This window comes from Acomys minous, assembly GCF_964271855.1.
Source record: "Acomys minous genome assembly, chromosome: 17".
In the NCBI taxonomy this organism is placed as follows: Eukaryota; Metazoa; Chordata; class Mammalia; order Rodentia; family Muridae; genus Acomys; species Acomys minous.
This window is the reverse complement of record NC_140500.1, coordinates 56,099,732-56,127,109: the sequence shown is the minus strand read 5'-3', so window position 1 is coordinate 56,127,109 and position 27,378 is coordinate 56,099,732. Positions and strand designations below refer to the sequence as shown.

Sequence of the window (27,378 nt, the reverse complement as noted above, 5' to 3'; positions counted from 1 at the left end):
TCCAGTCCTGCATCTTTGGAAGTGAGAGTAGAGATGAGGGTGGAAGCTGGAAGATGGAAAGAGCCTGTTGAGAAAATTATTGATTCCAGATTCCCCCATCTCTGTTGAGCAGGATGCCTGTTCTGACCTCGTTGTGAGGAAACCAGAAGGTTGGTTTTGGGGAAGGATCAAGCCAAGGGATTGTCCATCTGCGACACCAGCATATTTGATGGAGGAGTTGTCACTGTAAAGTCGGGGGAGGGGGAGGGCCATTACATGAAAGCTCTTGAGCGGAAGACTGAGAAAGCAGAGGAGAGAGTAGACTGCCTTCCCTGCGTTTGACCAGCATGGGTGAGGGTACCGAGGGAGGATGTCATTCTCAAAGAACGCAGCCCAGCTAGGGACCCACCCGTGAGTCACTCCCACAGTGCAGCTGCCTCCAAGATGCCCTCAGGATTGCCCCTTCTTCAGCACGAGCAAAGATCAAGACATCCCACCCAGCACTGGAGAAAAGCCTCTCCTGCCACACGCAGACCAAAGAGAACAGGAAAGATGAGTGAAAGTGCGTTCACTGTGCACACCTGGGCCAGACACTGCGCTGAGGGCACAACCAGGTCTCGCAAACCACTTCAGTTAAAATATTTGAGGTGGGCAGGTATTGGTCTGCCTGTTGGCTTATTTGAGACAAGCTCTCACTGTGTAGTACAGTGAGTGTCGGCTTCTAATTCACAATCCCCCTGCCTTAGCTGCAGAAGTCAATGGTGTTGTTATCTCTATTGAGAAAGAGGCAGACATTGTCATAGAGCCACCAAGGAACTTGCCTGAAGTCACATGGTAAGCGGAGAAACTACTATTCTCACTAGGCCATCTGGCTCGTGACTGCTCAGCCTGCGTTTTGTTCCCGTCACTGTTGTTATGAACGCCAATACGAAAAGCAAACCGGTGAGGAAAGGGTTTGTTTGTTTGTTTGGCTTATGTTTCCTCAACTGTAGTCTGTCACTGGAGGAAGTCAGGACAGAAACTCAAATAGTGCGGGAACTTGGAGGCAGGAGCTGATGCAGAGGCCGTGGAGGGGTGCTGCTTACTGGCTTGCTCCTCATGGTGTGCTCAGCCTGCTTTCTTACAGAGCCAGGACCAGCAGCGGCACCACCTCCAATGGGCTGGGCCCTCCTCTATTGATCACTAGTTAAGAAAATACTCTATAGGCTTACCTACAGCCCAAACTGGTGGAGGCTTCTTCCAGATTAAGGTTCCCTCCCCTCAGATGACTGTAGCTTGTGTCGGTTGACATTAAAATTATTCAGCACACAGCATGTATATATATATATATATATATATATATATATATATATATATATATATATATATATTTGTGTGTGTATGTACATATATGTGTGTATACATATATGTGTGTTGTATATATACATATATGTGTGTGCTCCAATAAATTAAATAAAGCATATTAGTTAGCAATAAAAACTATTAAGAAAAAAAAAAACTTCAAAAAGTATCATACTCCCCTGTGTGAACTAAAAGAAGGCGCTGTATCTACAAAACAAGAAAGATGTTATTAGATGAAATACTTCAGAGAAGCACCAGAGCCTCGGTGAGCAAAGCTCTCGGAACACCCTGACAAGCTCAGAGGGGTGAAAGTTTTCCAGGGACAGAGTCTGAGCCTCACAGCACACCCCCACGTTGGTGTCTGGCTTGATACACGTGGCTCGCCTCCCACACCAACTCACTGTTCTCAGTGCAGTGGACTGAACACACAACATTAAACACTAATTCAGAGCCACAGTGACCCTCCCACTTAAAAGGAGAATCCATTATCTTTCCTAAGGCCTGTGATGCTCTGGCTGGTGAGGTAAGTGGCCTCTCGACCCACCTCTTCTTTGTTCTAGACACAGAGCTCCGTGCAGTGCCTCGCCTCAGATCCATGGTCCTCTGTGCCTTTGCTCTTGCAAACTCCAACCCTGGGAAAGACTGCCAGGGTCTTTGCAGAGCCAGGCTCTTCATCTTCATCTCTAAGAAGCCCAGCTGTCCCTGAATCCAAACCACCCCCAATTCCTTTCTGCCCCATTCCTCCTTCACCCCACTTCCCATAACACTTACCACCATAGGGATTTCTCTGTGCACGCTTTTCTTCGGGTCGTTTGATTGAGGTTGAATTTATGGAGCTACACGAAGACAATAGATTTGCCTTGTTCATTGCTGAATTCCCAGCGCGCAGTAATATACAGCAAACACTAAACAGACAACCGGTTAACTAATGATTGAGTAACACTGGGTGGTAACACTAATGATCATTTTCATAGAATTTCTAAATGTCTTTCATTTGCAAAATAATAAAGTAGTGGTTTGTGCAAAGTGCAGGAAATTGGTTTTGTGTTGTTTGTTCCGCCCACGAACCCTGGAGTGAGTGACGAATTTATGATCTGGGATGAGCAGTGCTAACATAACAGCTCTCAGAGCCCCACAGACCCCCTGCCCCCTGTGCAGATCCTTAAACACAGGAGGGAATAACAGCGCACCGATCTCGATTGAGTGTGTAAACAAGTTCAAGGCTTGAAGTTGGCGAGAACACAACGCTCCCACCAGAGCAACACAGAGGGAGGGGCCGGCTCACCAACAAGAGCCACATCCGTCCCAGCAGAGTGATTCGTGACCAAGGGCTTGGGAGGAAGAAAGGTCCCAGAGCTGAGCTCCCTCTCCAAGACCTGAGGACCACAGTGCCGGGCATGAAAAGTGGTTTTCTGAGAAAAGCAATTAGACTGTGGCTCTTCAGGAATATCTCTACTACGATGAGAGATGTAGAGAGAACAACAGGAGAAACCCACTGGTAATCCAAAATACTCACTTTACCACGAATAATCGTCTCACTGCCCAAAAAGGGCTTGCCTCGGGGAAGAGCCTGTGTCCTCAGCAAGACCAGCCATGGAGTCCAGCTATTAGCCCAAAGCAACGAGAGGCTAAACTGAGGAGCAGCAAAGTCTGTCTGCGGAGGCAGGAAGCGGAGCTAAGGCTGCAGACACTAACCTCTCAGAGGGACCCCCAAAGCAACAGGCCTGAGTGAGCCCCCTGTCCTCAGCCCTGGAGGTCACAAGTCCAAAGTCGCCACACTGCAGCACAGCAGAGTGAGGGCTGGCTCCTTCTGAAGGCTGTGGGAGGGGGAGGGAAGCAGTTGGCCTGACATCCCAAGCATCTGGTGCCTCCTTGTTTGTGATGCCTTCCCTAGAGTGGAGACACGTTCCTCCAACCTCTGATTCCGGAGTCACCTCACATAGCTCACCTTCCCTTTGCAAGGGTGCGTGTGTACAGGTGCATGCTCTCATAGGAAGGCCATTGATGTCTGACTGCTGATTCTTTACCAGATGGATGTGGCTTCCTCAGAGCAATCCTCACTTCTCAGTCAGACTGTGCTTGCATCCACCCCATCTATGGACCATGAAAAATACCAGACAATAGATGCTCATTTTTAGTAGATGCTCGTATCTACATCTGCCCAAGCCTTGGCCAACTGAAGTTTACATGATCAAGGTCAAGCACCAGGGGTAGGCCCCTCCTTGCTTCATGCTGTAAGGGCGTGGGCGCAAGATCCCCTGACGGTTACATGTTCTCCCCTGGTAAAGGACAGACAATTCTCAGCCTTGAGACACTTGAGGAAGCTGCTGCTGAGGAGGAGGAAGGGATGACGTATCTTGCCAAGCCCAGTGTGTGACCTGGTCCTAGAGGGAGGAATGTACAGGGGGCGCTAAAGGAAGAGCCTCCTGTGGAGGCTGCTTGTCAGAAGCAATGGGTAAAGGCCGAGGACTCATATACGAAGCCTAGGCTGGTAACTCGTGGAAGGTGGGTTGGTGGGGTCCGACCTTCCTGTTACATTCCGGACCTATGAGTTAGGCATCTGTGAGTGATCAATGCCTGCATGGCACCAAGGTCAAGAGAGGGTGACAGTGGTACGCCTCCATGGTTTTGCCATGTGTCATGTGTACAATGTTAGATCCCTGGCGCCATTTATCTGAATGTATAGAGCTCTTCCTGCAGTCTCTTTTAGCCTGGTGTGAGGTTTGCTCTGCAAACTTCCATTTTGAAGGCCTCTGTAGACATTGTCCGTCCTCCCCCACCCCCCCCCATGACGGCAAAAGTACCGAGTGTCACTGAAACGCAAATGGTTGTCCTCGTTCACAAGTTCTGGAAGTGTCTGTGCACATCCACATGAGGTGGCCTTTATTGTCCCTTATTTCTCCTTTGCTATTTATAAACAAAATGTACTTTTTGGGTCATTTTAAATTTATTGATGTTCGAACTGTTCTTGTTAGAAGTCCGTGGGGACTTTTCTTGGCTACTTCCTAAAGTACCCCTCACACTGGAAACTGTCCTGATCCTGGATTTCCGCAAACCTGCCCTCAACACAGCATCTGTGTAATTTACCAGTGTCAGTAACGCAGAGCACAGTTGAGAGAGCAGTCTCTGGGCTCCCGCTCAGTGGCCTGTCTGTGCCTTTTCTGATTATTGGTGTCTGGAAGCTTACAACTCCATTGCACCCATCCTCCCTTCTTTCTGCTTTAGAGATGGAGGGGAAAACTCAGGACAAATGGGGCTTTGGCTGATTCCATATCAAGATGGCATCCACCCCCTCAGCCACCCTTATGGATTAAGGAAGAAGAAACAAAAGATCAGCCCCGGGGCACTCCATTTCCACAGCATTTGTCCCTTCCAAACACAGGCCTCCTCGTGCACAGAAGGGAAAACAACTTAGGCACTTACAGATAGCTTACAGCCGCACAAGCCTGGATTTCACCTGTCAGCTGACCCCTCACCACCACCACCTCCAGGCCAATAGCCTTCCGGAGCCCACTACCACGGCTCTCAACAGCACTGTGCTTATGATGTACACACACAGTATGCAGAGACATTTGGATAACTAAAGCCAATGCAAGAGTGTAGTGTTATGTTCGAGGCACATGCGAAATTGGGCGTTTAGGGACTTTTAAAGAAAGAACACCTTGCTTAGCATGATGGTATGCAGCTGTCAGGGAGATCTTGAGTTCAAAGCCAGCCTAGGATATCTGCTTGGAAAAGCAACATGAAACATTGAAACCAACATTGAAAGCCAACTCTACAACTAGATCTTACCTCAAAACATCAATGAAAAAACAAAAAAGGTGAAATAAAATCATACTTACATACATGCACACATTCACATGCATACATATATACATGCACACACACATACACATACAACATAAACAAAGAAAAACTTGCCTTTGATAGGAAGATGCACTTTTAGGGCCTGGAGAGATGGCTCCATGGTTAAGGTCACTGACTGCTCTTCCAGAGACCCAGGTTCAAATCCCAGCACCCACATGGCAACTCACAACTGTCTGTAATGCCAAGATCTGACACTCTGATGTAGACATACATACAGGCAAAACACCAATGCACATAAAATAAAGGTAAAAAATTTTTTTTAAAAAAAGAAGAAGATGTACTTTGAAGAAGTCATTTTTTTAAGTCTTCCTCATAGTCTTGCTAAAAATTATACTGGAATTGTTCTGATTAGATTTTCTTTGTGGGCCTAATATCCTGGGAAATAGAATATAGCTTTAGTTGAGAGAGAGAGAGAGAGAGAGAGAGAGAGAGAGAGAGAGAGAGAGACCTGAAAAAGTTCATAAGGAATCTTCTCTGACTTACAATTTGTTTCTGAATTCTTCACTGCTCTTCCTAGCTACTTGCAGGAAATACAGCCTAAATATTTTATCAATACCTCAAATCAATATATCAACTAATGTTAGGTATACCTCTTAAATCAGCTCCTGTCCCAGAAGTTCAAATTACTCAGACTTGCTTCCTTACTTAGCCTACAAAATAATTTAAAGTTCCAGACATGTCCAACTGTGACTCATGACCCATCTGTACCCCAGGATAGCATAGAAGGAGCCAAACACATTTGTAGATGACACCGTCCTATGGCCATGTCAAAAAGCTAGACACCCTTGCAAGAGCCGTCCCATCGATCTCTTACTATTTTGCCTCCAAATCAGTCTCTCTCCTTCCCGTCTTGGCCACTAATCCTGTGGCAGTTTGAATAAAAATGGCCTCCCATAGGCTCTTATATTTGAATGCTCGATCATCAGGGAGGGGCACCACTTGAGAAAGAAAGGAGGTGTGGCCTCGCTGGAGTAGCTGCGGTGTGTCACCGGGGCTTTGCCGTCCCAAGGGCCCAAGCTAGGCCTTTTGGCTCTTTCTCTTCCTGCTGCCTTTGGATCCAAATATAAAACTCTCAGCTGTTTCTTCAGCACCGCGTCTGCCTGCACGCTGCCATGCTTCCCGCCATGATGACAATGGACTAAACACCTGAAGCTCTAAGCCAGCCCCAATTGATCCGTATTCAGTAAGAGTTGTCCTGGTCGTGGTGTCTCTTCACAGCAATAGAACTAAGACACCTTCCAGGACAACAGTCTTCAATAGCACATGGGCCCTCGTGTCATCAAATGTAACCGAATAAATGACAGGATAGAAACAGATGCAGATGTGACAGATGCAAATATGATCTGTTTTCAAACTATATTCATTGCCCAACTTGTTGTTGTGACTAAACTCCCGGCAAATGCAACTTAAGAATCCACCCACCTATGGGCACTTGATTTTTGACAAAGGAGTCAAATCTATACAATGGAAAAAGGATAGCATCTTCAACAAATGGTGCTGGTCTAACTGGATGTCTACATGTAGAAAACTGCAAGTAGATCCGTATTTATCACCCTTCACAAAACTCAAATCCAAGTGAATTAAAGACCTCAAAATAAAATCAGAGACACTAAATCTGTTAGAAGAAAAAGTGGACAGAACACCAACAGCCCAGGCACGAAGGTCAATAATTAATAAATGGGACCTCATAAGGCTGAGAAGCTTCTGTAAGGCAAAGGACACTGTCAACAGAACAAAGCAACAGCCTACAGACTGGGGAAAGATCTTTACCAACCCTACATCTGACAAATGGCTAATATCCAAAAATATATAAAGAACTCAAGAAATTAAGTACCAACAAAACAAATAACCCAATTAAGAAATGGGGTTCAGATCTAAACAGAGAATTCTCAACAGAGGAATATTGAATGGCTGAGAAACACTTAAAGAAATACTCAACGTCCTTAGTCATCAGAGAAATGCAAATCAAAAGGACTCTGAGATTCCATCTCACACCCATCAGAATGGCTAAAATTAAAACCTCAAGTGATGGGGACTAGAGAAATGGCTCAGAGGTTAAAAGCACCAGCTGCTCTTCCAAAGGTCCCAAGTTCAATTCCCAGCAACCACATGGTGGCTCACAACCATCTGTAATGAGATCCCATGCCTTCCTGTGGCAGGCAGAATAATGTATAAATAATAAATTAATAATTAATTTTTTTAAAAAAAACCTCAAGTGACAGCACATGCTGGCAAGGATGGGGAACACTCCTTCATTGCTGGTGGGAGTGCAAACTTGTACAACCACTTTGGAAATCAATCTGGCACTTTCTCATAAAACTGGGAATAGGACTACCTCAAGACCCAGCTATTCCACTCCTTGGAATATACCCAAAAGGTGCTCTACCACACAACAAGGACATTTCCTCAACTATTTTCTTTTTTATTGTTTGTTTGTTTTTCGAGACAGGGTCTCTCTGTGTAGCCTTGGCTGTCCTGTACTCACTTTGTAGACCAGGCTGGCTTTGAACTCACAGCAATCTGCTTGCCTCTACCTCCCGAGTGCTGGGATTAAAGGCGTGCGCCACCACGCCTGGGTCTCCTCAACTATTTTCATAGCAGCCTTATTTGTAATACCCAGGATCTAGAAACAACCTAAATGTCCCTCCGTCAAAGAATGGATAAAGAAACTGTGGTACATTTACACTATGGAATACTACTCAGCTATTAAAAACAAGGAAATCTTGAAATTTGCGGGCAAATGGATGGAACTCGAAATGATCATACTGAGTGAGGTAACCCAGACCCAGCAAGATACACATGGTCTATACTCACTTATAATTGGATACTAGCCCAATATAGATGTCCTCTGAGAGTCTTCACTCAGTGGGGGATCAGGACAGATGCTGGGACTCGCTATTGGGACTCCAGGTGAGACTGGTATGGAAGAATGGGGAGATAGAAGGACCCAAATGGTCAAGGAACCCTACAAGAAGACCATCAACGCTGGTGGATCTGGACCCAGGGCTCCTGTACAAACTGTTGCACCAACCAAGGACAGTTCATGCTGTAAACCTAGACTCTCTTATTCAGCTCTAGCCAATGGACAGCTCATTCTCCGTGGTTGTGGGGAGAGCAGGGACTGCCTCTGACATGAACTCTGGTGCCCCCTATTTGATCACTACCCCTTGGTGGGGAGGCGTGGTGGCACTCAGAGGAAGGGGAAGCAGGCTATCCAGATGAGACCTGATAGGCTGTGATCATATGGTGGTGGAGGAGGACGTCCCCCTTCTGTCACAGACCTGGGGGAGGAGAATCAGGTGAAAGAGGGAGGGATGGGGAACAGGAAGATGCAAGTGAGGGGATAACAATTGAGATGTAAATCTGAATAAATTATTTTGTTAAAGGCTTTACTGCCTCACAGTTTGAGAGAATAAAACCCATCCTGGTCAAGAAGGGAGGGCAGCTAGGGGTGCGTGGCGGTGGGAGTGTGGTACTGGGTCTCCGTGAGCAGAGAAGTGGACACTGGTGCTCGGCCGGCCAGCGGCAACGCTGTTTTCTGCTTTTCATTTAGTCCAGGCCTCCAAGCCATTAAAAGGAGCACCCGCACTGCAGACAGGCCTTCCTTCCTTTATTGATCCTCCCCCAAAAGCTGTCAAAGACAAAGCAGAGTGTGTCTTCTCAGTGTTTAATAATACAATCAATTCATGATCAAAACTGACCATCACACAAACCCCCAAAAGAACGGTGGCTCCGTTACATATTCTGAGTGTTCTTGCTCCAGCGTTTGAAAGTGTCACGAGAGAAAGGGTAAGGCTGGGTGGCCTTTTACTGCATTTATGTAGTTTTCAGGTGTTGATTTTTTTTTTTAATTTTTTGTCCCAGAGACAGTTTCAACAAGTGGGGGAAGCCTTTGCTCACCAGGAGCAGGAAAAAAAAATGTTCCTGTGACACAGGGTCCTCTGTGCTTTGCTCCTCAGGTTCAAATCCCGCTTCAGTCACAAACCTTTCACTCTTGGCCTCCCAGGGAAGGACATGAGCTGGCTCTGTGCAGCATCTAAACTGCAGCTTTCTCATTCTTAGGGGCCTCAAGCTAGGTGGATAGAGCCATCAGCAACAGCTCTGACCCTTTCTCCCCCAACCTTGGAGCCTCTGGGGCTGGCTGCGAGGTCCAGGGGGTAGAATGAGCTAAAACTTGGCCTGCAAAGGAGCCAGGAATGTGTCTGCTAAACTCTTTAAGGGTCTCCAGAGAAGGCCAGGCAGGTTGAACAGACATCTCAAGGATTTCTTGGACAGAATCCCCCTCTCTAAGATGCTATGCACCCTGCACCAAGGAATTCTATGTTCCAATGCTGGGCTCAGCTTCAGGAGCCCTGAGGTCTAACTGGCTCTCACGGTGTCCAGCTGTGTGACATCGAGCTCCATCATGTCCATCCTCCCTTCCCCCGCCCCACCCTCCTCTGACCCACACCCCCCATCACCCGCATTTGCTGCACTTTCGTTTCTACAACTGTAGAATCTGAGTGTTAAATCTCACTTCTCACACTCTAGGAAGGAAAACTGGGCTTGTCTCTGCGGCCAGGCTACAAACGATAGTGTGTTTCTCTTTCTTTCTTCCTCCCGACCCCCACCCGTTGTTGTTTTGCTCTGGTTTTTATTTTCAAGACAGGAGTGGCATGTGTGTGTGTGTGTGTGTGTGTGTGTGTGTGTGTGTGTGTGTGTGTGTGTAATAGCCATGGTTGTCCTGGAACTCACTCTGTAGCCCAGGCTGACCTTGAATTCACAGAGATCCACCTGCCTCTGGCCCCCAAGCGCTGGGATTAAAAGCGTGCCCCACCACTGCCCAGCAAGGTCATGTTTTTTTCAAGAACAGGCGTCAAATCTATAACCTGCTCATCTTACAAGAGCTTTAGCGTCTTTGTCCATAGCGAGCATGCACCTTGCTTCATGCTCCAGAGCGTGCTGTGGTGACCACCATATCACATGTTTTAATGTCTTTGACTGACGAATTTATGTTTTATGTCTTCTCTTAGTTATGGAAATGGTATGATTTTTGCAAAATCGCATCTATATCCTTCTGCATAGGATATATGTGCGTATATCCTTTGATAGAGAACACAAAAGCAATGTCTGTCATGGGTCTCAACTTGTTGATCTTGCCACTAGTTGCGTTTTGTGTGTGTATGTGTGGAGTTTTTTCGTTTGTTAATTTGTTATGTTTTGTTTTGTTTTTTAAGAAGTCCGTTGGGTGAGCTGCTAGCCCCGGGAATCTGTATGCAGTCTCTCCCTCATCTTCTCTGCATGGGTGGACACTGGGCCTGCTCACGGGTTCACTCCTAGAGTCGGCATAAACGGGTCCGCAGACATCAAATCGTGACTCAGTGCTGAAAGGTACTCTTAGCTCCATCAGCCCAGACTCAAGGGAAGAAGGCACATAAATCAGCCACAGCTCCTGGTGGGGGGGGGGGAGGTGGGAAGCTCTTGGCAAGAGCAGCGTGAGACAGCGCTGTTCCCACAAATCCTGTGATCATGGAATCTAGTCGATGTTGTCTCAAAGAGCGTCATTCTAGAGCTTGGAAAAAGATGGGGCCGGGGAGAAATGCGAGCACAGTGCAGCAGTGGTCCTGTGTGCACAGCATTGGGATTCCATTTGATAACAACCATTTATCATAAAAAATCACAAGCAGACACTAATATCTGGAAGTACTACAGACAGTTCAGATGAGTGAAATTTTGATACAGTTTAGGCCTAAAGGCAGAACAGTTCACTTATCCTGAATTTTAAAAAAACAAAAAAACAATGATTATTTAACAGAGTCAACTCTCACTTAGCCTTAGCAGTAAGAACAGAGAACATATCTCAATAAATTATATCATCTAAGCATTTCTAAATCCCCAAACTAATTTAGCCATTTTATAATGCAATAAGGTTTTATTCTAAGAAGTAAAAGGTTTTTTGTCTGGCTAATTTGGTATACGGTTTTCTTTCTTCCTTTTTTTTTTTTTTTTTTTTTTTGCATTTTTTGTAATAAAGTTTAAAATAAAAAATAGGTTTTCCCCCTCTGTGTTTGGTTTAGATTTGTACACACACAGGTGCCACTCAGTCTTATTAATGACTTGTCCTATAATGAAGTCTGAGGAAAAGGACATGTCCCCTCTGCCGCTCATGAGAATAAAAGCAGGCTGAGAGACATTGTTCATGCTCGCTGGGAACATGTGTGGGATGACGGTCTCTGAGGATGCTCTGATTCTGGAGGCTATAAAACCTGCTGCTTATCTCCCCACTGCAGGCCATGTACCACTTGCTTTATGTATCTGCCATGAAAACTCATGGTCTTTGTTTGTACCAACATGCTAGGTTGGCCCAATGCACTGTGGAGAAGCCTAAGAAAATAATTCACATGAAGAACATTGAGCTATTTAGACTAATAGATATATAAACTATATATATATATATATATATATACATATATATATATATACACACACAAGTTTGTCTTCGCCCAGACACTCCACAGTTGTGGAGGTGCTGGTGGCGGTTAAAAGCATGCCTTCCACGTATTATTTGACCTCACAATTCTAATAAAGTTTCTTAAGTTTTACCTCTGTCTTCAGAAAGCTGGACTTCAGATCTTCTTAAGCCAGAATCTAAACCAAGGGGGAAAGTTACAAAGTCGAGGCAGGGGCGGGGGGTGGGGGAGGAGGTCACTAGACCTCGCTGCTAGGCCAACCTCTCTTTTTCTGAGTGTCCGGACTGCACCGCTGATGTGCAAGTCTTCGTTCATGCAGAAAAGCAGAGATGTGGTTTCTCCACGGTCCCCTTCATTTTAAAAGAGCGGCAAGTCTCGATCCCCAGAATCATGACCAGGCCAAGACTCAGGCACCAGGGACTATGCACTCTCTCTCCCAATCACACCAGTGAGAGGGAGCTTCATCACATGGGCCTGGTGGGCTGAAACACCTTGTGTCTGCGAGCCAGCGGCCATGGGAAAGCAAGGTGCTAGGTTCACCTTCAAGGGCTCTATACTCCATAAGCACAGAGGCATGAGGACCCAAGAAGCAGCCTAAGTGGTCCAGGCCATGGTAGCTGAGAGGCAGAAGGGCAACATCCTTCCACCTGCACACATTTCCACAAGCCCCGTCAGACACTTTCACCCCCTCTTCATCTCCTTTTCCCCTGCGGTGAGTAGACCACATAGTGAGGGAACCATGATCATCTGAGCCCCGACTTCTCTTTTCATGTGACTCAGAACCCCAAACTCCCTAGCCAAATGGAACCCAGAGTCCGTGTGGCTTCTCCACCAAGTCCATGCTCCAGAGAAGCCCCTGCCTACCCGCTACCCCCACCTGCTGTCTATGTGCAGAGCCCTAGGCCTAAAAGGGGACCATAGGTTTGTGGGGCCCAGGCAGGGGGTCAGGGGAGGTTTCAGAACTAGGCCGTGGGTCCTGGAGTATCCACACACGTGTCTGAATCCCATCGCAGTGGGGGATTCTGGGGTGAAGAGAGAAGGGCTGCAGGAAATCTGGGACCCTCTTCTGTGTGCTCGCTCCAGGCTTGCTAATGCTTGTGAACCAAAGCTCACTGCTAGAGGTGAGTGAGGCCGGCGCCAAGCCCAGGCACTCCACGCCGGATTTCCTTGCTAGAATCCCCACGTAATCTCAGTCAACTAAGTGACTTTCACTGGTGTCTACTCTTTGCCAAACTTAGGTCTTGAATGAACGCTGACCGCTAGTGCACTGTCTCCCATATGCACTTCAGACGCCCCACACTTCAGTGTTCCTTGAATAGCGTGTCGAAGTGGTTGTCGCCTTCCTCTGCCTTCTGCGGGGAAGCCAAGTTCGCCGTGGCTGTGTGCATCCAGGCGTTGTGGTGCCATCACGCTTACTTCAGTCTGATACAGTCCACCTCCTCAGTGGCAGGCATCCCTGTGGTCCTGAGGTCGAGGTCCGCGCTGGCCTTGCTCACGCTGGGAGAGGCCCTCCACTGGAGCCGCAGGACCCTCTTGAGGTACTTACCGGTGTTGTTCCTGACCGTCACAAAGCACAGCGTATTGATCATGCTGTTGCTCATGGCGATGCACTCCACCACGTAGAAGGCGGTGAGGTAGTGCTTCTCCTTCACAAACACGGAGGGGAAGAAGTCGCGCACGATAGTGAAGCCGTAGAAGGGCGCCCAGCACAGCACGTAGGCCGAGAGGACGCACACGAGGCCCAGCACGGTCCTGCGGCGGCAGCGCAGCCTCCTGCGGATCTGCTCAGTCTGGAAGCCAGGCACCGCCTTGAACCAGAGCTCCCTGGACACCCTGGCGTAGCACAGGGTCATGGCGACTACAGGGCCCACGAACTCCAGGCCGAAGACCAAGAGGAAGTAGGATTTGTAATAGTACTGCTGGTCCACCGGCCAGATCTGGCCGCAGAAGATCTTCTCCTGGCTCTCCACGATCACCAGCACCGTCTCCGTGGTGAAGTAGGCGGCGGGCACGGCGATGAGGATGGACACCGACCACACCAGGAAGATAAGGCCCGCGGCTGTTTGACACTTCATCCGCGGTCTCAGCGGGTGCACGATGGCCAGATACCTGGGCAAGAACAGAAGAGGAGTCATCCTTGGAAGGAGCCCTCCCCCCCTGGGAGAATTTCCCTCTGGGGACATTATGCAGCTACAAGCGATGTTGCCCGAGGGATATGGCCAGGGCAAGGGATCTGCAGCAAACCTCGGCTCCACCTCTAATTTCTCCTCATCTCAATTTTCTCGTCTATCCAAGTCTTCAGGTGCTTTAAAGATTCGACGTGATCATGAATACAATAGTACTGGTTAAGTTTTAAATCTGACATACACTGAGGAATGTGGTGAAAACTACTTTCAAATGTAGGAATTATACGTCTTACAGGTCTCTGACCAGGCACCGGTCCATCATTTTTCCTAAAGCTGACAAAGTTCAAAGTTAAGTAGGCCTGACAGCTCCACCTTGAACTAGTTGATGGGAGGGGGAAAAAAAAATCAACCTTTCCAACCAAATCATGGGCCAGAGTTTTGTTTTCGTTCCACGGTTCTGAAAGCATTGTTCTGTTCGCGGAGAGGAAAAAAAATGTATTTACCTCACTCTCTACCTGGAAAGAGAGAGGCTGTTGAGAGATGGAGAGCTTTCTTCCTCAAGGTTGTATGCCACAAGACCCTTGACAGAAAGCATTTAGACCCTATCTCACAGGGCTGATGTGAAAATCAATTAGTGTATACATGACTTTTTTTTTTTAACCGCAAAACATCAGGCAGTAAAAGATACTGCCTTTGTTCGCTCCCAAAGAACCCACACGGTTAGCACAGTGGTCCAGGCAGCAGAGAGCACTCTGTGGGGGCTGTGAGTCACTCGGGTAGTGTGATGGCACCCTTCCCAGAGTGCACACTTGTGCAGAGAGCTCCGGCTTCCTGGAAGGCTTTCGTGGCTGGCAGGCTTGGGAGGAGAAGGATGGCAGTGAAGTGGAAAGGACCAGGCAGCACTGGAAACAAACTCTTTTGTGTCCGTAGCTGATCCCGGGCAAAATGGATGGCAGTGTGCCAGGGCCCTGAGGGAGTGCCAGACCCCTTTGTAAACAGCCCCTTTGAGATCATCTTTCTTGGGATTTTGGTCTGCAGAAAGATCCTTTCTTGTGTTTTTCTGATCTCGTTTCACAATTCATCGCCCCACACTGGGTGAACCTGGGGGGGGGGGGACCAATGGAATGAGACCCCCGTTCTCTTTCGGCTCCAGAAGTCTAGAGAAGCTGGAGAGGGTATGTTTACCCTCTGAACACCCAGATGGCTGCTGGCCTGGCCACCCGCATGCATGCCTAGAGCTCTAGGCAACTTGTCAGTGCAGAAACACTGGAATAGGGTTAGGCACGTTGCTGGCTTTGTGCATTCACGGGCCCTTTATAGTGGCCATCATGCTGGTGGGAGTGTGGCCAAGTGGTAGAGGACCGTCCGGCATTCAGAGGCCCTTGGTTCACATTGTATAAACACACAACACACACACACACACATACACACACACACACACACACACACACGTCTTAGTTACTGAGTTGTGAGTAAAATACTCTGACAAAAATATCTTAAAGAGGGCAGGGTTTATTTTGCCTCACAGTGTGAGGTTACAGTCGAGCTATTGAGGTTACATGGCAGAAAAGTCCAAGCAAGTAGGAGCTTGAGGCAGCTGGCCACATCGCATCCACACTCAGGAGAGGGATGAACGCCAGCACGCAGACTGTGTTAGCCGTTTCGTACGCCACCCAGGCAGTGACCCCACCCACAGTTAACACTGGCCGCCACTGAGCCACGAACCAACAGGCGAAGTGCAGACTTCCCTCAGCCTTGCTCTGGAGCCCATGCTTTCATTTAGGTAACCTCACCCTTCCCAAAGGAGTAAGAGAGCAAAACTGCCCATTTGATGGAGACGCCATTTGCTGCCTCCCTTTCCGTCAGGAGCAGGCATACTCCCCTCTGCCTGACCTTCACCAGATCTTAGCAGTCCCTCTTTTCTCTCTACCACAGACTTGGTTTTCTACCTATTGTGTCCCTCGAAGCAGTCAGACCATTGGCAGCTCCTTTTCTCTCTCTATGAGCGTGGCTTCACTTGTCCTGTGTCGGTAACTACAGTGGCTTAGACTCAGATCCACCCAAAGCCAGCAGAGAGCAAATAAAGGCTCCCAGGCAAAGAAATAGCTCGGCAGAGGTTGTAAGCTAGCCAAGGGCTGGGTGTGTCAGCAGAGTTTGGGACTCCATGCCTGTCCCCAACTAAGGTCTCTCATAATGGTTGTAGCAACTACTGGGCTGATCATGGCTGGAGAACCAACCAACCAACCCCAATGGACAAACTCAGCTGGGGCGTCTGTGCTTTCAACACCAGTGGACACACATCCTGGCTGGTTTGCTCGGCACCCTAGGCCAGAGGAGGAGGAGTCTCCCAGCATTTCTAAGCAGCAGACCAGAAGGTTACATACACCTCAAGGGCAGTCCCAGTGTCTGTTTCCACATCTAAGAGGAGGCCCAGAGCGGGTTGGGACTAAGGACTTCCTGTAGGATCTTGCCATCTCCTTCAGGTTGTCCTCTGGTAAATTTGTATATCTTCTGGAATGTGACCCCATCTCTTTTGGAACACTGTTCTGAAGATCCAGCCCTTGGTTCACATGCTACCCCAAGGTTCTGCAGTCAGTGGCAGCATCCTCACTTCCTGGCTCCATCACACACTGGCCTGGGCTCTTTGAAGGCCTTTCCTCTCGTTTGTTGGTGGTCGCATTAAAGTCTACCTCCTCCACGCCGCCTCCTTTGCCCGCTACACTGCCCTTCTCCAAAGTTCATTGTGAACGCGACCCTTGTTTTTCATTTAACCATTTTGCCGTTATTAGTTCCTTGCCTTGGGAGGTCTCGTCTATGTCTTTTCTCACTTTTGTCGTCTGTGAGTTTGGGGCATCCAGTTTTAATAACTCTAATAAAACATTACCCTGTTGATGGTTTTGGTATTGGGCGAATTGAAACTTTCATTGTCAAAAAGGCCACTATCACTTTGGGGGAAGCGCATCTTTGTTTACTTAGCCTGATCCCAGCATGCAGCGGAGAGGTGAGCAACAGAAGGCCAGAAACGCAGTAGGACAGTTAGTAGAGCTGAACTTTGCAGAAAGGTGCAGTTCCGGCTAGGTGTGCTGCTTTCGACAAGACATTTCACTTCTGTCCTCAGCTCGCAAGGTTTGGAATGTGTATCAGTTATTTCAAGAAGAAATCAAAGTTATGCTCAAAAAGAAGACCCGTTCGTTTGCAGCCCGCTTACCTCCCTGAAGCCACAAAGCCTTCTCTCAGTTCCTGGAACACATCAGGTCTGTTCCTGCCTCAAGGCTTTTGTGCTCACAAGTCCCTTTAGCCGTGACACTTTCTCTCAGTCCTGACAAAATGAACCTTTGCCATCCCTCTTGGGCCACCCAAATGACCTCCCTTGGCTTGTCTAGACTGGCTCCCCTACCCAGGCATTCTTAGTGTTTCTTCTGCTGTGTTTCTTGGTTTTGTTCTGTTTTGTATTTCTAACTTCTGAAATTACCTTCCATGGTTCCTTGCCTGACAGAGAACTCTCTTCATCCCTTTGACACAGCTTCGTCAGGGGCCAGATGTTTTATTCTGTTTACCCCCATATCCCCAGCCTCTGGAATAGCACCCGATATTGAGCAGTCATTCAACATAAATGTACCCATGCATGTGTGCAGGAGTGAATAAAAACCTAGGATGGATCTGACCAGAGCAGCTGGGCAGACCCAGGAGACACCGACATCAGAAGGCCCAGAGTAGAGGAGGCTGGGACTACACAGCCAAGTGAACCTTTGCAGCGACAAGTGTGACCAGGACAACAGATCAAATGTTCTAGAATGGAGACACTGGCCAGGACGAGAGACTTCCCAGCCTTGATGCTTAGGAGGACAGTGATAGCAAAAACAGAAAACACTGCATCCATGCTGGTCGAAGACAAACTGTTCTGTGAGGCAACACTTCAGAGCCCCTTTCTTAGCCTTCCAGTATGATTTGCACATCATAAAAACAGCTCTTGGCTTACTGGAAGCATTGGTTTATTCGGTTTTGTTGTCACTTATGACCTTTTGATGTTAACTTAATATCCGCGATATCCACTCCTTATTCGGTGCTTGTTCTGACCTCACGTTGTTCTATCCAAGCATGGCAGCGCACACCTGTGACCCAAGCATTTGGATGCATGAGGCAGAAGGGTTGTGAGTTCAAAGCCATCCTAAACTCTACAGTGAGACCCAGTCTCAAAGTACCAAGATCGAGAAAGGAAACACCTCGTAATGCAAATATGGTTGTGTTCTCTCTTCATCCCAGCATGTGAGATCCCCTCGCTGTCCTCAAGCCCTGAGGCAGCAGGAGGGCAGATATCTGGTTCCCATCAAGCACACGCTAAAAACTCCTACAGAAATTTCATCAGATAAAGATGCTTTAGCAACGAGGTGTCTATTTGCTATACGTTGGGTAAAAATATTAGTTGCTCCAAACTAAGAAAAATCAAACCTGAAAAGTCATTGTGTTTCGAACGGCGCACAAGGCAAACATTACTGACTCCTAAGCTACAAAACTGAAAGTAGATGCTAACAACACGGTGAAGTAAAAACCACGTGGGGGCAAATATCAGTTTAAGCAACAAAAACCAACAGTGCTGGGCAGTTAGTCACCTAAGACTGAGGAGGCCTGGGCCGGCACCTGGGGCTTTTCTCCCACATCTGTGTGCAAATTCAGTCAGAATCCCACTCTAAGCATCAGCAGTTGTCCCCAGGGCAAAGCGTGACTTGATTCATGCGTCTAGTTTGCACTGCGCAGAGGTGTACGCCACGTATGAAGGCAGCTGAGACTGGTGGGAATAGAATATGTACTTGAACTGTATTGAGGATATTAGTCCCATATTGTGGGTGATTGACATCCCTGTTGATAGCACCTCAGTACGCCTCAATTTATCCTGGCATCTTTCTCCCGCAGTTGCAAGCCTCCTCGCTGTTGAATGGATCTCATGCGTGTTCCCATCTATCCTACTTCTGGTAGCAAAGAGCATTTCCTGGGTATTGCTGTGTCATGACCGTGAAAGCCCAGGAGATGACCCCACGTGTTTTATCCTGTGACTGTGCTAAGGGGCAAAGCAGCGGTCCCATTTCCAGAGAAGACAGAGCTGCAGGTGTCTGCCCCAGGCAGCTCTGAAAGTCACTCGGGATACAGCTGTCTTGGCTGACTGGATCCTCTGCTAGGTTTATTTGGATTCCTTGACTAAGTGGGCAAATGCCCTAGGGTCAGTGCCTTTGTATTGAGGGCCTCAACATACCTCTTAATGGGTGACAGACTGAGCTCCCCGTCAGCTTCTGACTCTCTGACATCCTTCTCTGGGGAAAGGAAGCAGGGGATCTGCTCCCCCTGCCCCCACCCCAGATCTTAAAGCCAGGCTCTTTCGTGTCCCATTTCCTTAGAAGCTGACCTTTCACGGGCCCTCCTGCCCCCAGCTGTATTGCTAGCAAACTTGCTCCATTGCTCAGACTTCAAGCATGGGTCAAACACCCCAGGGCCCTCAGGCCATGGAACAAGGAGAGCCTGTGGTTAGGCTCTCTGGATAAAGAGATGTCAAGGTACCACGGAAGCCTGATTAGTCCCTCAGGGAAGCTGTCCACAGACCATAACAAGGTGCCTTGTGCTTAGAGTCAAAAAAAAAAAAAAGCACAAAGAAGCTTGCAACAGACTCCCTAAAATCATGGTGACCCCGGTTCATTAATACAACTTTATACCAAGAGGATCATCTACTTGATATGCCAGGGCTGGCTGATGTCTGGGGGTGGCGGGGGGGGGGGGGAGGGTTCCTCCTCTCTGATGAGAAATGAAGGAGGAGTGGGGGAGGGGCTGGAGGGCTGGGAGGAAACAAGAGAGGGGAGACTGTGATCGGGGTATGAAGTAAATAAATGACATAATTAATTTAAAAAAGAAAGGCATGCAGAGGTAACTTCTACCAGTCTCACTCCCCATCACTAGAGAAGGTCTTGTAATTGTAGCCTGGTGAGTGTGAAGTGAGGCGGGTGGGAGCTAAGGCGACACTGAAACCACACGCTCTCTTTCGCTTGCCACCCCCGACCCCCATCTTTTCATCCAAACCAACTTCCTCAATCTTATGTTAAAAAAAAAAACACTTAGTGCTGCGAGATCATAGTTTTTAGAGAAAGTCCAGATTTTCACGGTTCTGCAAGAAGTAACTCCGTATAACTTAACCTCGCTTCTCAGCGCTCCCTCCTACCTGTGTAAGCCGCGTGACCAGGCACATCCAAGGAGAACATCCACAGACACTGATCAAAGGCTTCCCTATTGCCCGACTCCAGGCTTCAGCTGCCACCAGCCCTGACTAAAGCTAGATGTTCAGTCTATCTTTATGGGGGCTTTTGAGTCCCTCGTAGGTCACATTCATGGGGACTCCAGACACACATCGTCAGCACGCAGCTATTGGAAAGGAAGGCTCAAAGCCAACACCCCCACTTCCTTCTGTGCTTCTCTGTGGTACCCACCTGTCAATGGCGATGGCCAGCAGGGCATTCGTGGAGACGTAGAGGGAGACGGTGCGCAGGTAGTTGACGGAGGCACAAAGGACGTGGCCGTGCTCCCAGGAGAGCTGGCGCACCACGTAGTAATCCATCTCAAAGGGGCAGCACACAATGGCCACTAGGAAGTCCGAGACGGCCAGGTTGGCAATAAGCAGGTTGGTGAGGTTGCGAAGTTTCTTGTGGCGGGCCAGGGCAGTGATGAAGATGAAGTTGCCGATGCCACACACCAGCATGATGCCCACCAGAGCCATGCCGATGACAATCTTGGCAGCGAAGAAAGTCCGAGAATTGGTCACATCCTCTTCTTCATCCAAGGGCATGTCGTAGTCACCGTAGCTGAAAGTGTACGGAAAGGGAGCAGTTTGGGCTCCGCTGGCATCGAGTGCAGAGAGGAAGTTGGTGAACGTGTCTGTGGTGGCATTCTCACCCAGAGCCCCCACAGTGGTCTCCATCTAGGCAGGGGGGGCCGTGAACACCGCTGGGCGCTGTCCCGGAGAAGTGTCTGGAAGGTTGACGGCTCTCTCTCTCTCTCTCTCTCTTTCTGCAGGCACGAGGCTCTTCCTTAGTGAATCAAACCTTCCCAGCCAGCATCCAAGGGGCACAGTATCCAAGTTCCATTTTCAACCTTTGAAAGATATACACTCAGTTGGCTACATGTTGGGAGTGAACCTGGATGAGTTAAAAATCATCCTGAAAACCTATGTGGACCCATTAGCCACCTGCTCGTAGTACACGCAGATAATGGAGTGAAAGGAAGGGGCCAGTGAGAGGGCACAAGAGAATGGAAACCACATATCCACTCAGTTGGGGGAAGCGTGGGGAGGGGGGAGGGGGGAGTCTGTGAAGAGAGGCTCCAACTCCATTTATTTCCACCCCAGTGGAGACCAGAAAGCTATGCTCTTCCTCAAAGCCCAAAGCTGGGAGGATGAGAAGAAGGTGGAGCAGAGAGAAAGCCTGCCTCCAACCCCAACCCCTGACTGACAGCTTGAACTTTGTCCTTGTGGAGCGGCCCCATTCAGCGGTAGCAATAACTGATTCCCACATCTGGAAAGAGATGCCATCTCATGGGCTTCAGCAAAACACAACTGCAAACTCAGAGAGCCCTGAACACGGAACTCACCACACACACACCACCACCACCACCACCACACACACACACAGAATGGAACACAGAGGCCTCCGGCTGCCACTTCTCCTCACCGAGCTTCCTGTGGCCCTGTCAGATTCTGCTGTGACTCCTTTAAGTTTGGCACAGTGTGTACCGAGGCTCGTCACAGGCCGTCACTTAACCTAGAGGGTTAGAAAGGAGACCCGAGAGCAAAATCCCACGGTGAGTGGTGTGTCCTCAGGTTAATAGCTTAAACACGCAGAGTTTTAACATCCTCCGGGCAGATCAATACTGTCTGTAAAGATTAGAGCTGTTGGAAAGGCAGCGTTAGGGCCCAGAAGCACACGAGTCAGTGCTCAGGCCCCTCGGCCAGCTGCAAGGAAAAGAGGGCATCCTGGACCAGAGACCAGCATCCTACAGAGCAGGCCAGGAGGAGAGGAGGGTCGGTCTGTCAGTAGTGAATCTCCCTCCTGGCTTTTCCCTTACACCTCTCCCAAGATGTGAAGACATCAGATCAGGGAACTGGATATGGGGGAGGCCTGGGATGTGGAAAGCACCCCAAATGTCAGAAGGGAACAAGATTGCCAATCCTGAGATCTTGGAAAAGGGAGAAAGTAAGTTGCCCCCCAAGATTCCCCCAGGAAGCCTGCTGCTGCCCAGGTGTAAGAAGACAAGGCTGAAGTCCCCCTGCACCCCAGGAGGCTTGTCCCACCTGCTCCCTCTCACAGCTCTTCAGTGGGTTTTGCCCTTATGTCCTAGACAGCTCAGCCCCCCAGCTCTGCTCCTACTATTAGGTAAGAGGCAGAACCCAGAGCCGAGAGGCCAGCGGACCCTTCCGGGAGCCCAGGCATATCCCTTTTGAGGGGAACCCCTATAAGCATGCTGCCAGCCCTGCTCAAAGTCAGGATTTAAAGAAAGGGTCCAGAATCGCCTAAAGGGAGGACTTGTGCCCTGGTCTTTCCTGGAACTGTCCTCGGCTCTGGGGAGCAGCCCCACTACCCACTGTCCTCTGCTGCGGGGGCTGCAGTTCCGAGGGAACCTCTCCTGCTTCATTCACCTAAGGCTGTAAGAGAGAGGCAATCTAGGCTCCGTCCACCCTCTACGCGTGGTTCTCTGAGCGGCTCCGGGGCTGTTGGTACCTGTGGACCGGAGCGAGGACCAGATGCTCCTCCGGAGCTCTGCAGCAAAGGAAAGAAGCCCCTCAGTCTGTCCCTGCTTGAGTGGCAGCTGGGCTCCTGCTACCACGGCGAACGAACGGTGCAGAGGCTAAGGCCAGCCAGCCCCGCCCACAGCACGCTGTCCCCGCCCTGCCCCGATGTTCCCGCCCATAGTCGGTGATCTCCCTCCTACACCGGTTGTCCCCCAACGCGTGCTCACCTTCATGTCTGCTCTGTTCCCACCTCTCAGTCACTATCTCCCACCCTGGGGACCCCCTGAGCTCCAAGATGAACCCCCGAGTCGGCTGGAGTTAAGCCTGCTGAGGTGTCTGGATGCAGAAGTGGGTGGCTCCGTGTGGCTCCTGAACGCCAACTCTGGCAACCCTGCACGCCTGCCTTGAGCACCGGTCACCTCTTTCACCTGTCTTTCCTATTGCAGCCCAAGTGGGCGGACTGGTCACGGGAGGCTGGCGCCTTCAAAGGACAGAGAATCTCTTCCCCTGCTACTCTCCCTGCCTGGAACGCTCAGACCTCACCCCAGGCTAATCTCTGCTGGCCTCATCTGAGAGCATTGTCAGCTGCCTGCCCTCTGTCATACATAGGCTCTGAGGGCTTTCTGGAGAGTCCATGCAGGGAGGAAGCCTCCACACCCACGTCTGTTCAGCATGACCAGGTCTCCAAATGTTAAATATGAATTGCCGCACAGCCAGCAATCCCATCTAAAATACACGATCGAAAAAACAAAACAAAACAAAAACAGGAATTTAGGTATGTGTGCATCGATATCCACAGCTGCACTGTTCACTGTTATCAAAGAGGAAAAACAACCCAAATGCCAATCAACTGATACGGGGAAAAACAATGGAGTGTGTGCATATCTTTGAATACTACTAAGCCTTCAACATGAGTGAACTGTAACAGGTCGCCTGCACTGCTGTAGGTGTAAAACAGTGTGGCAGTTGTGGGAAACAGTAGGATGCTTCCTCAAAAAAGTATAGACTTTCCTTAGTATCCAGTGTTTCTGCTCCTAGGTATTACCTTAAAATCATATCAATACAGGGTCTCAAAGAGATGTTTACATACCCTGTTCACAGCAGTGAGTGGTACACTGAAGCCACCTGCATTAATTATTTTCCTCCTTACCGTGGCCAACATTGAGTAAAAGCCAGACTGACAAAGTAAGGGTTAGTTTGGCTCAGGGCTTAAAGAAGGGAGGCAGTCCATCACCGCAGGCAAGGTGTGGCAGCAGGAGTGTGAGGCGACCAGGTGAATTGCATCTGCAGTTAGGGAGCAGAAGATAAACACTGGTGCCCTACTACTTTTCTCTGAGCGTGAGTCCTCAGCCTATGGAGTGGTGATACTTATATTCAGGATTGGTCTTCCCTCCTCCGTTAAACCTTTCTGGAAAATATGCTCAAGGGCATGCCCAGAGTTTTGTCTCTTAGATCATTCTACCAGGATAATAATCAAGAGTAACCAACGGAAGGCCACCCCTTGTCAACTTGATACCCAAATATATCACTTTAAACTTACTGCTATACTCCATGCTTGGTTCCCAAAGGTTCACGGCCACCTCATAAAACAAAGTGCATTCACTCCAACATCAGAAGTCTTCTAAGTCTTTAACAGGCCCAACATTGTGCAAGTCTCTTGTAAGTCCCCCATCAGTCCCTTTCTTGTGAGCCCCCGGTTTTGCTTTTGAAGCTATGTATTCCTACTTTACAGTGGCATAGACGCATCCATAGGACGGCAGTAAAGAGATACCGGATACGGCAAGACTGAAACTCAGCAGAGCAAACATCAAACTTTGCAGACCCATATCTGGCATCTGGTGACTTGTGGTGTCACCACGTGGCTACCAATGGGCACAGGCAACTGCGATGGCTGTTCTCGGTTGTCAACTTGACTACATCTAGAATTAACGAAAAGCTCAAGTCTCTACACACACACACACAGACACACAGATACACACACACACACACACACACACACACACACACGAGGGACTTTTTTTGTTAATTGGATCATTTGAGCTAGGAAGACCCAGATCGAGTGAGGTGGGAAGACCTACCCACTTCCGGTACAACAACGTGTATTTCTCTAGAGGAACAGAGCAACTCTCTCTTTCCATATACACACATGTATGTATACGGTGTATATATGTGAGTTCTATTAGAGAGGCTCACAGCCTGTGGTCCCGCTAGGCCAACGATGGCCGCCTATGAACTGATGGTCCAAGAATCCAGCACTTGTGCAGACCACGGGGCTGCATGTCTCAGCTGGTTTCCAGTGTAAGCCAGAATCCGGAAGAAGCAGGCTCTAATGCCAGGGAAACTGGAGGGAGGGCAAACAGGCAAAGAGGAAAACCCTCCTACTTCCTTTCCTTTTGTATAGATAGGGTGGGTCTCCTGACCTCAAGTGACCCTCTTAACTAAAAGTCCCGAACACGTGTTCCCTGGAACTTTGGTTTTTAGTTCACTCCAGCTGTTAGTCAAGTTGACACTCAGTGTCCCTGCTTCCCCATTTCTGCCACGTGCAGTATGTGTAGCCTCCCTGGGTCTATCCAGCTCCACTCCAGCCCAAAGCTTTTCTCAGTGATGTCTCCTGGTCCCTGCATCTCGGTGGTTTCTGAGGCTTTGGGGGCCCTGTAGTTGTTTTATTTTTGCATACCTGTAAAACCAGCACCAAATGGATGGCATAGCCAGGCTCTGCTGCTGGTTCCAAATGTAGCAGACTGTCTTGTTATAGCTGTGACAACGACAGCGCAGTCGGATCGTATTAGCTGACAGTCTTGGAAAAGCACTGGTGGTTGTTTCTAAACAGGGAATCTTTGGTGGCCTTTCCAGTTTAGGCTCTCTTCTTTCAAATGCATTAGCATCTTCTCAAGTTTGAGGCCTCGGTTGGTGGGGCCTTGTCCTTGAGCCACCTTTCCTATTGTTTAAGCATAGAGCATGGACTGTCTAATCTCCTTTACCATTGCAGGTAATTCAGCAGCAGCAGCCTCCTTGTCTGTAGCATCAATCTCCTTTCTTGAAACTCATTTCCTCTCACTATAGTTCTGAGAAAGAGACGTTAGCAGTAACCAGGCCACAGCCCAAATGCTATGCCGTCTTCAAATTTATGTTGCCAAAGAAATTAGCTCATTGCTTTTGAGTTAAGCCTCACTCAAGTCCCCAGGGTACAGACAGAGCATAACACAGGCAGCCTATAGGCCAGCTCCTCAGAGTGCCCTTCTGTGTTCCGCAGAGACTCCACAATCCAGGCCTCCACTGTCCAGACTGGGTTCCAATCTTGCACACACACACACACACCCAAAACATGGCAGTAAGCTCTCTTCACAGCATCCTAGACCTTCTCCCAAATTCTTCTCCCAAACCAGTTGTGTGCCCACAAAACAGAGGCTCCAGTAGCAACAGCTGCCATTTCTTAGTGCCAGTTTTCAGTCCAAGTGCCTGTGAGTGGGAAACCAAAGAACAAAATGTGGTATAGAAGGACTCACAGAGATGCATAACGGAGTCACATTCAGCCTTGAAAAGGAGAGAGTGTCTAACTTATGCCTAAAACAGGTAGAGTTTCTATCCACTAGCACACTACACTAAGTGAAATAAGGCAGGCCCCCACAGTTCAGCACTGCAGGATCCCACTGACCTGAGCCACCAAAGAGAGGTCAGACTCACAGAGGGAGAGGTAGAAAGGTAGAGACAGAAGCTTGGAGAAGTGGGGGAGTCAGAGTACATTATGACTAGAAATTAAATGCCTGCCGCCACCCCCCTCCCCCAAAAAAAGTCTGGAAAAGGCCTGGCAGCAGTCTGTGTTGCTAGGGAACCAAGGTGTACTCTTTAAGAGGTGTGGCCTATTTATAGGAAGTTAGGTTATTGGGTGTGCTTGAGGTAGATTTTGGGATCTCACGCCTCTTCGCTTTGTGACTGTCACTAATGAGCAGATCCCATAACCACAAGTGCTCCCGGTCATGACGGTCTGCCCTCACCACACACCCCAAAACAGAGGAGTCAGTTGGCCTCTGGCTGAGGCTTGTGAAGTGGTGAGCCATGACAAATTTTCCTTTTTTCAAGTGAAATTTCCCAGCCATTTGTCACAGTGACAGAAAGCTGACTAACCTAGGGTGTTGTTGCTTAATGGGTTCAGAATTTTAATTTCATAAAATGAAAAGAGCTCCAAAGAGGCGTGAGATGGGTGCTGGTAAACGGGGGTTAAACAGCAAGGATTGCTTAGTATTCCTGCCTGGCTAACTTAAAATTATTGTAATAGTAAATGTATGTGTTCCCACAACCTGAGATTTGGGGAGGGTGTTGTTGTTTTGTTTTGTTTTTTGTTTTTCAAGACAGGGTTCTTTGTGTAGCCCTGGCTGTCCTGGAACTAGCTCTGTAAACCAGGCTGGCCTTGAATTCAGAGATCTGCCTGCCTCTGCCTCCCGAGAGCTAGGATTAAATGTGTGTACCACCAGACCTTGGTTTTTTTTTTTCACTCTTTTTTACTTTTTGTATTCCCATATTTTAAAATATCTATTTATCTATGTGTATGTGCATGCGTGCGCGCACATGTGCATACGCTGTGCACTTTGTGCATGCAGGTGCCTCTAGAGCCCAGAAGTGTAGATGGCTGTGAATTGCCTAATGTGGGTGCTGGGAATTGAACCCAGGTCCTCTGCAAGAGCAGCCAGTGCTCTTAACTGCTGAATTACCTACCTCTCCAGCCCCCTACCACCCTCCTTTCTTGACACAGTGTCTCACTATGTAGCCTTGCCTAATGTCTGGCCTGAAACTCCATGTGTAGTTCAGACTGCTTTCAAACTCCCAGAGACCCCATCTGCCTCTGCCTCCTGAGTGC

At 48.7% G+C, this 27,378-nt stretch overlaps 1 protein-coding gene across 8 annotated transcripts in view; it reads right to left on the bottom strand.

Annotated features, from left to right (window-relative positions):
* Positions 1-11,653: 11,653 nt before the first annotated feature.
* The window catches only part of PROKR1 (prokineticin receptor 1), a 40,990-nt gene continuing 25,265 nt past the window's right edge, over positions 11,654-27,378 (bottom strand). For 5 of the 8 annotated variants that reach the window (XM_084766630.1, XM_084766631.1, XM_084766634.1 and 2 more), the window contains 3 exons: positions 21,466-21,555; positions 20,230-20,890; positions 11,654-13,745 (listed from right to left, as the gene is read on the bottom strand). In XM_084766630.1, the coding sequence (XP_084622756.1) occupies positions 13,049-13,745; positions 20,230-20,717 (1,185 nt within the window). In that variant the 5' untranslated portion in view covers positions 20,718-20,890; positions 21,466-21,555 and the 3' untranslated portion in view covers positions 11,654-13,048. Of the gene's footprint in view, positions 13,746-20,229; positions 20,891-21,465; positions 21,556-22,512; positions 22,614-27,378 lie in introns of those variants that run through there. The other 3 variants (XM_084766635.1, XM_084766637.1, XM_084766633.1) reach the window with 3 other exon arrangements.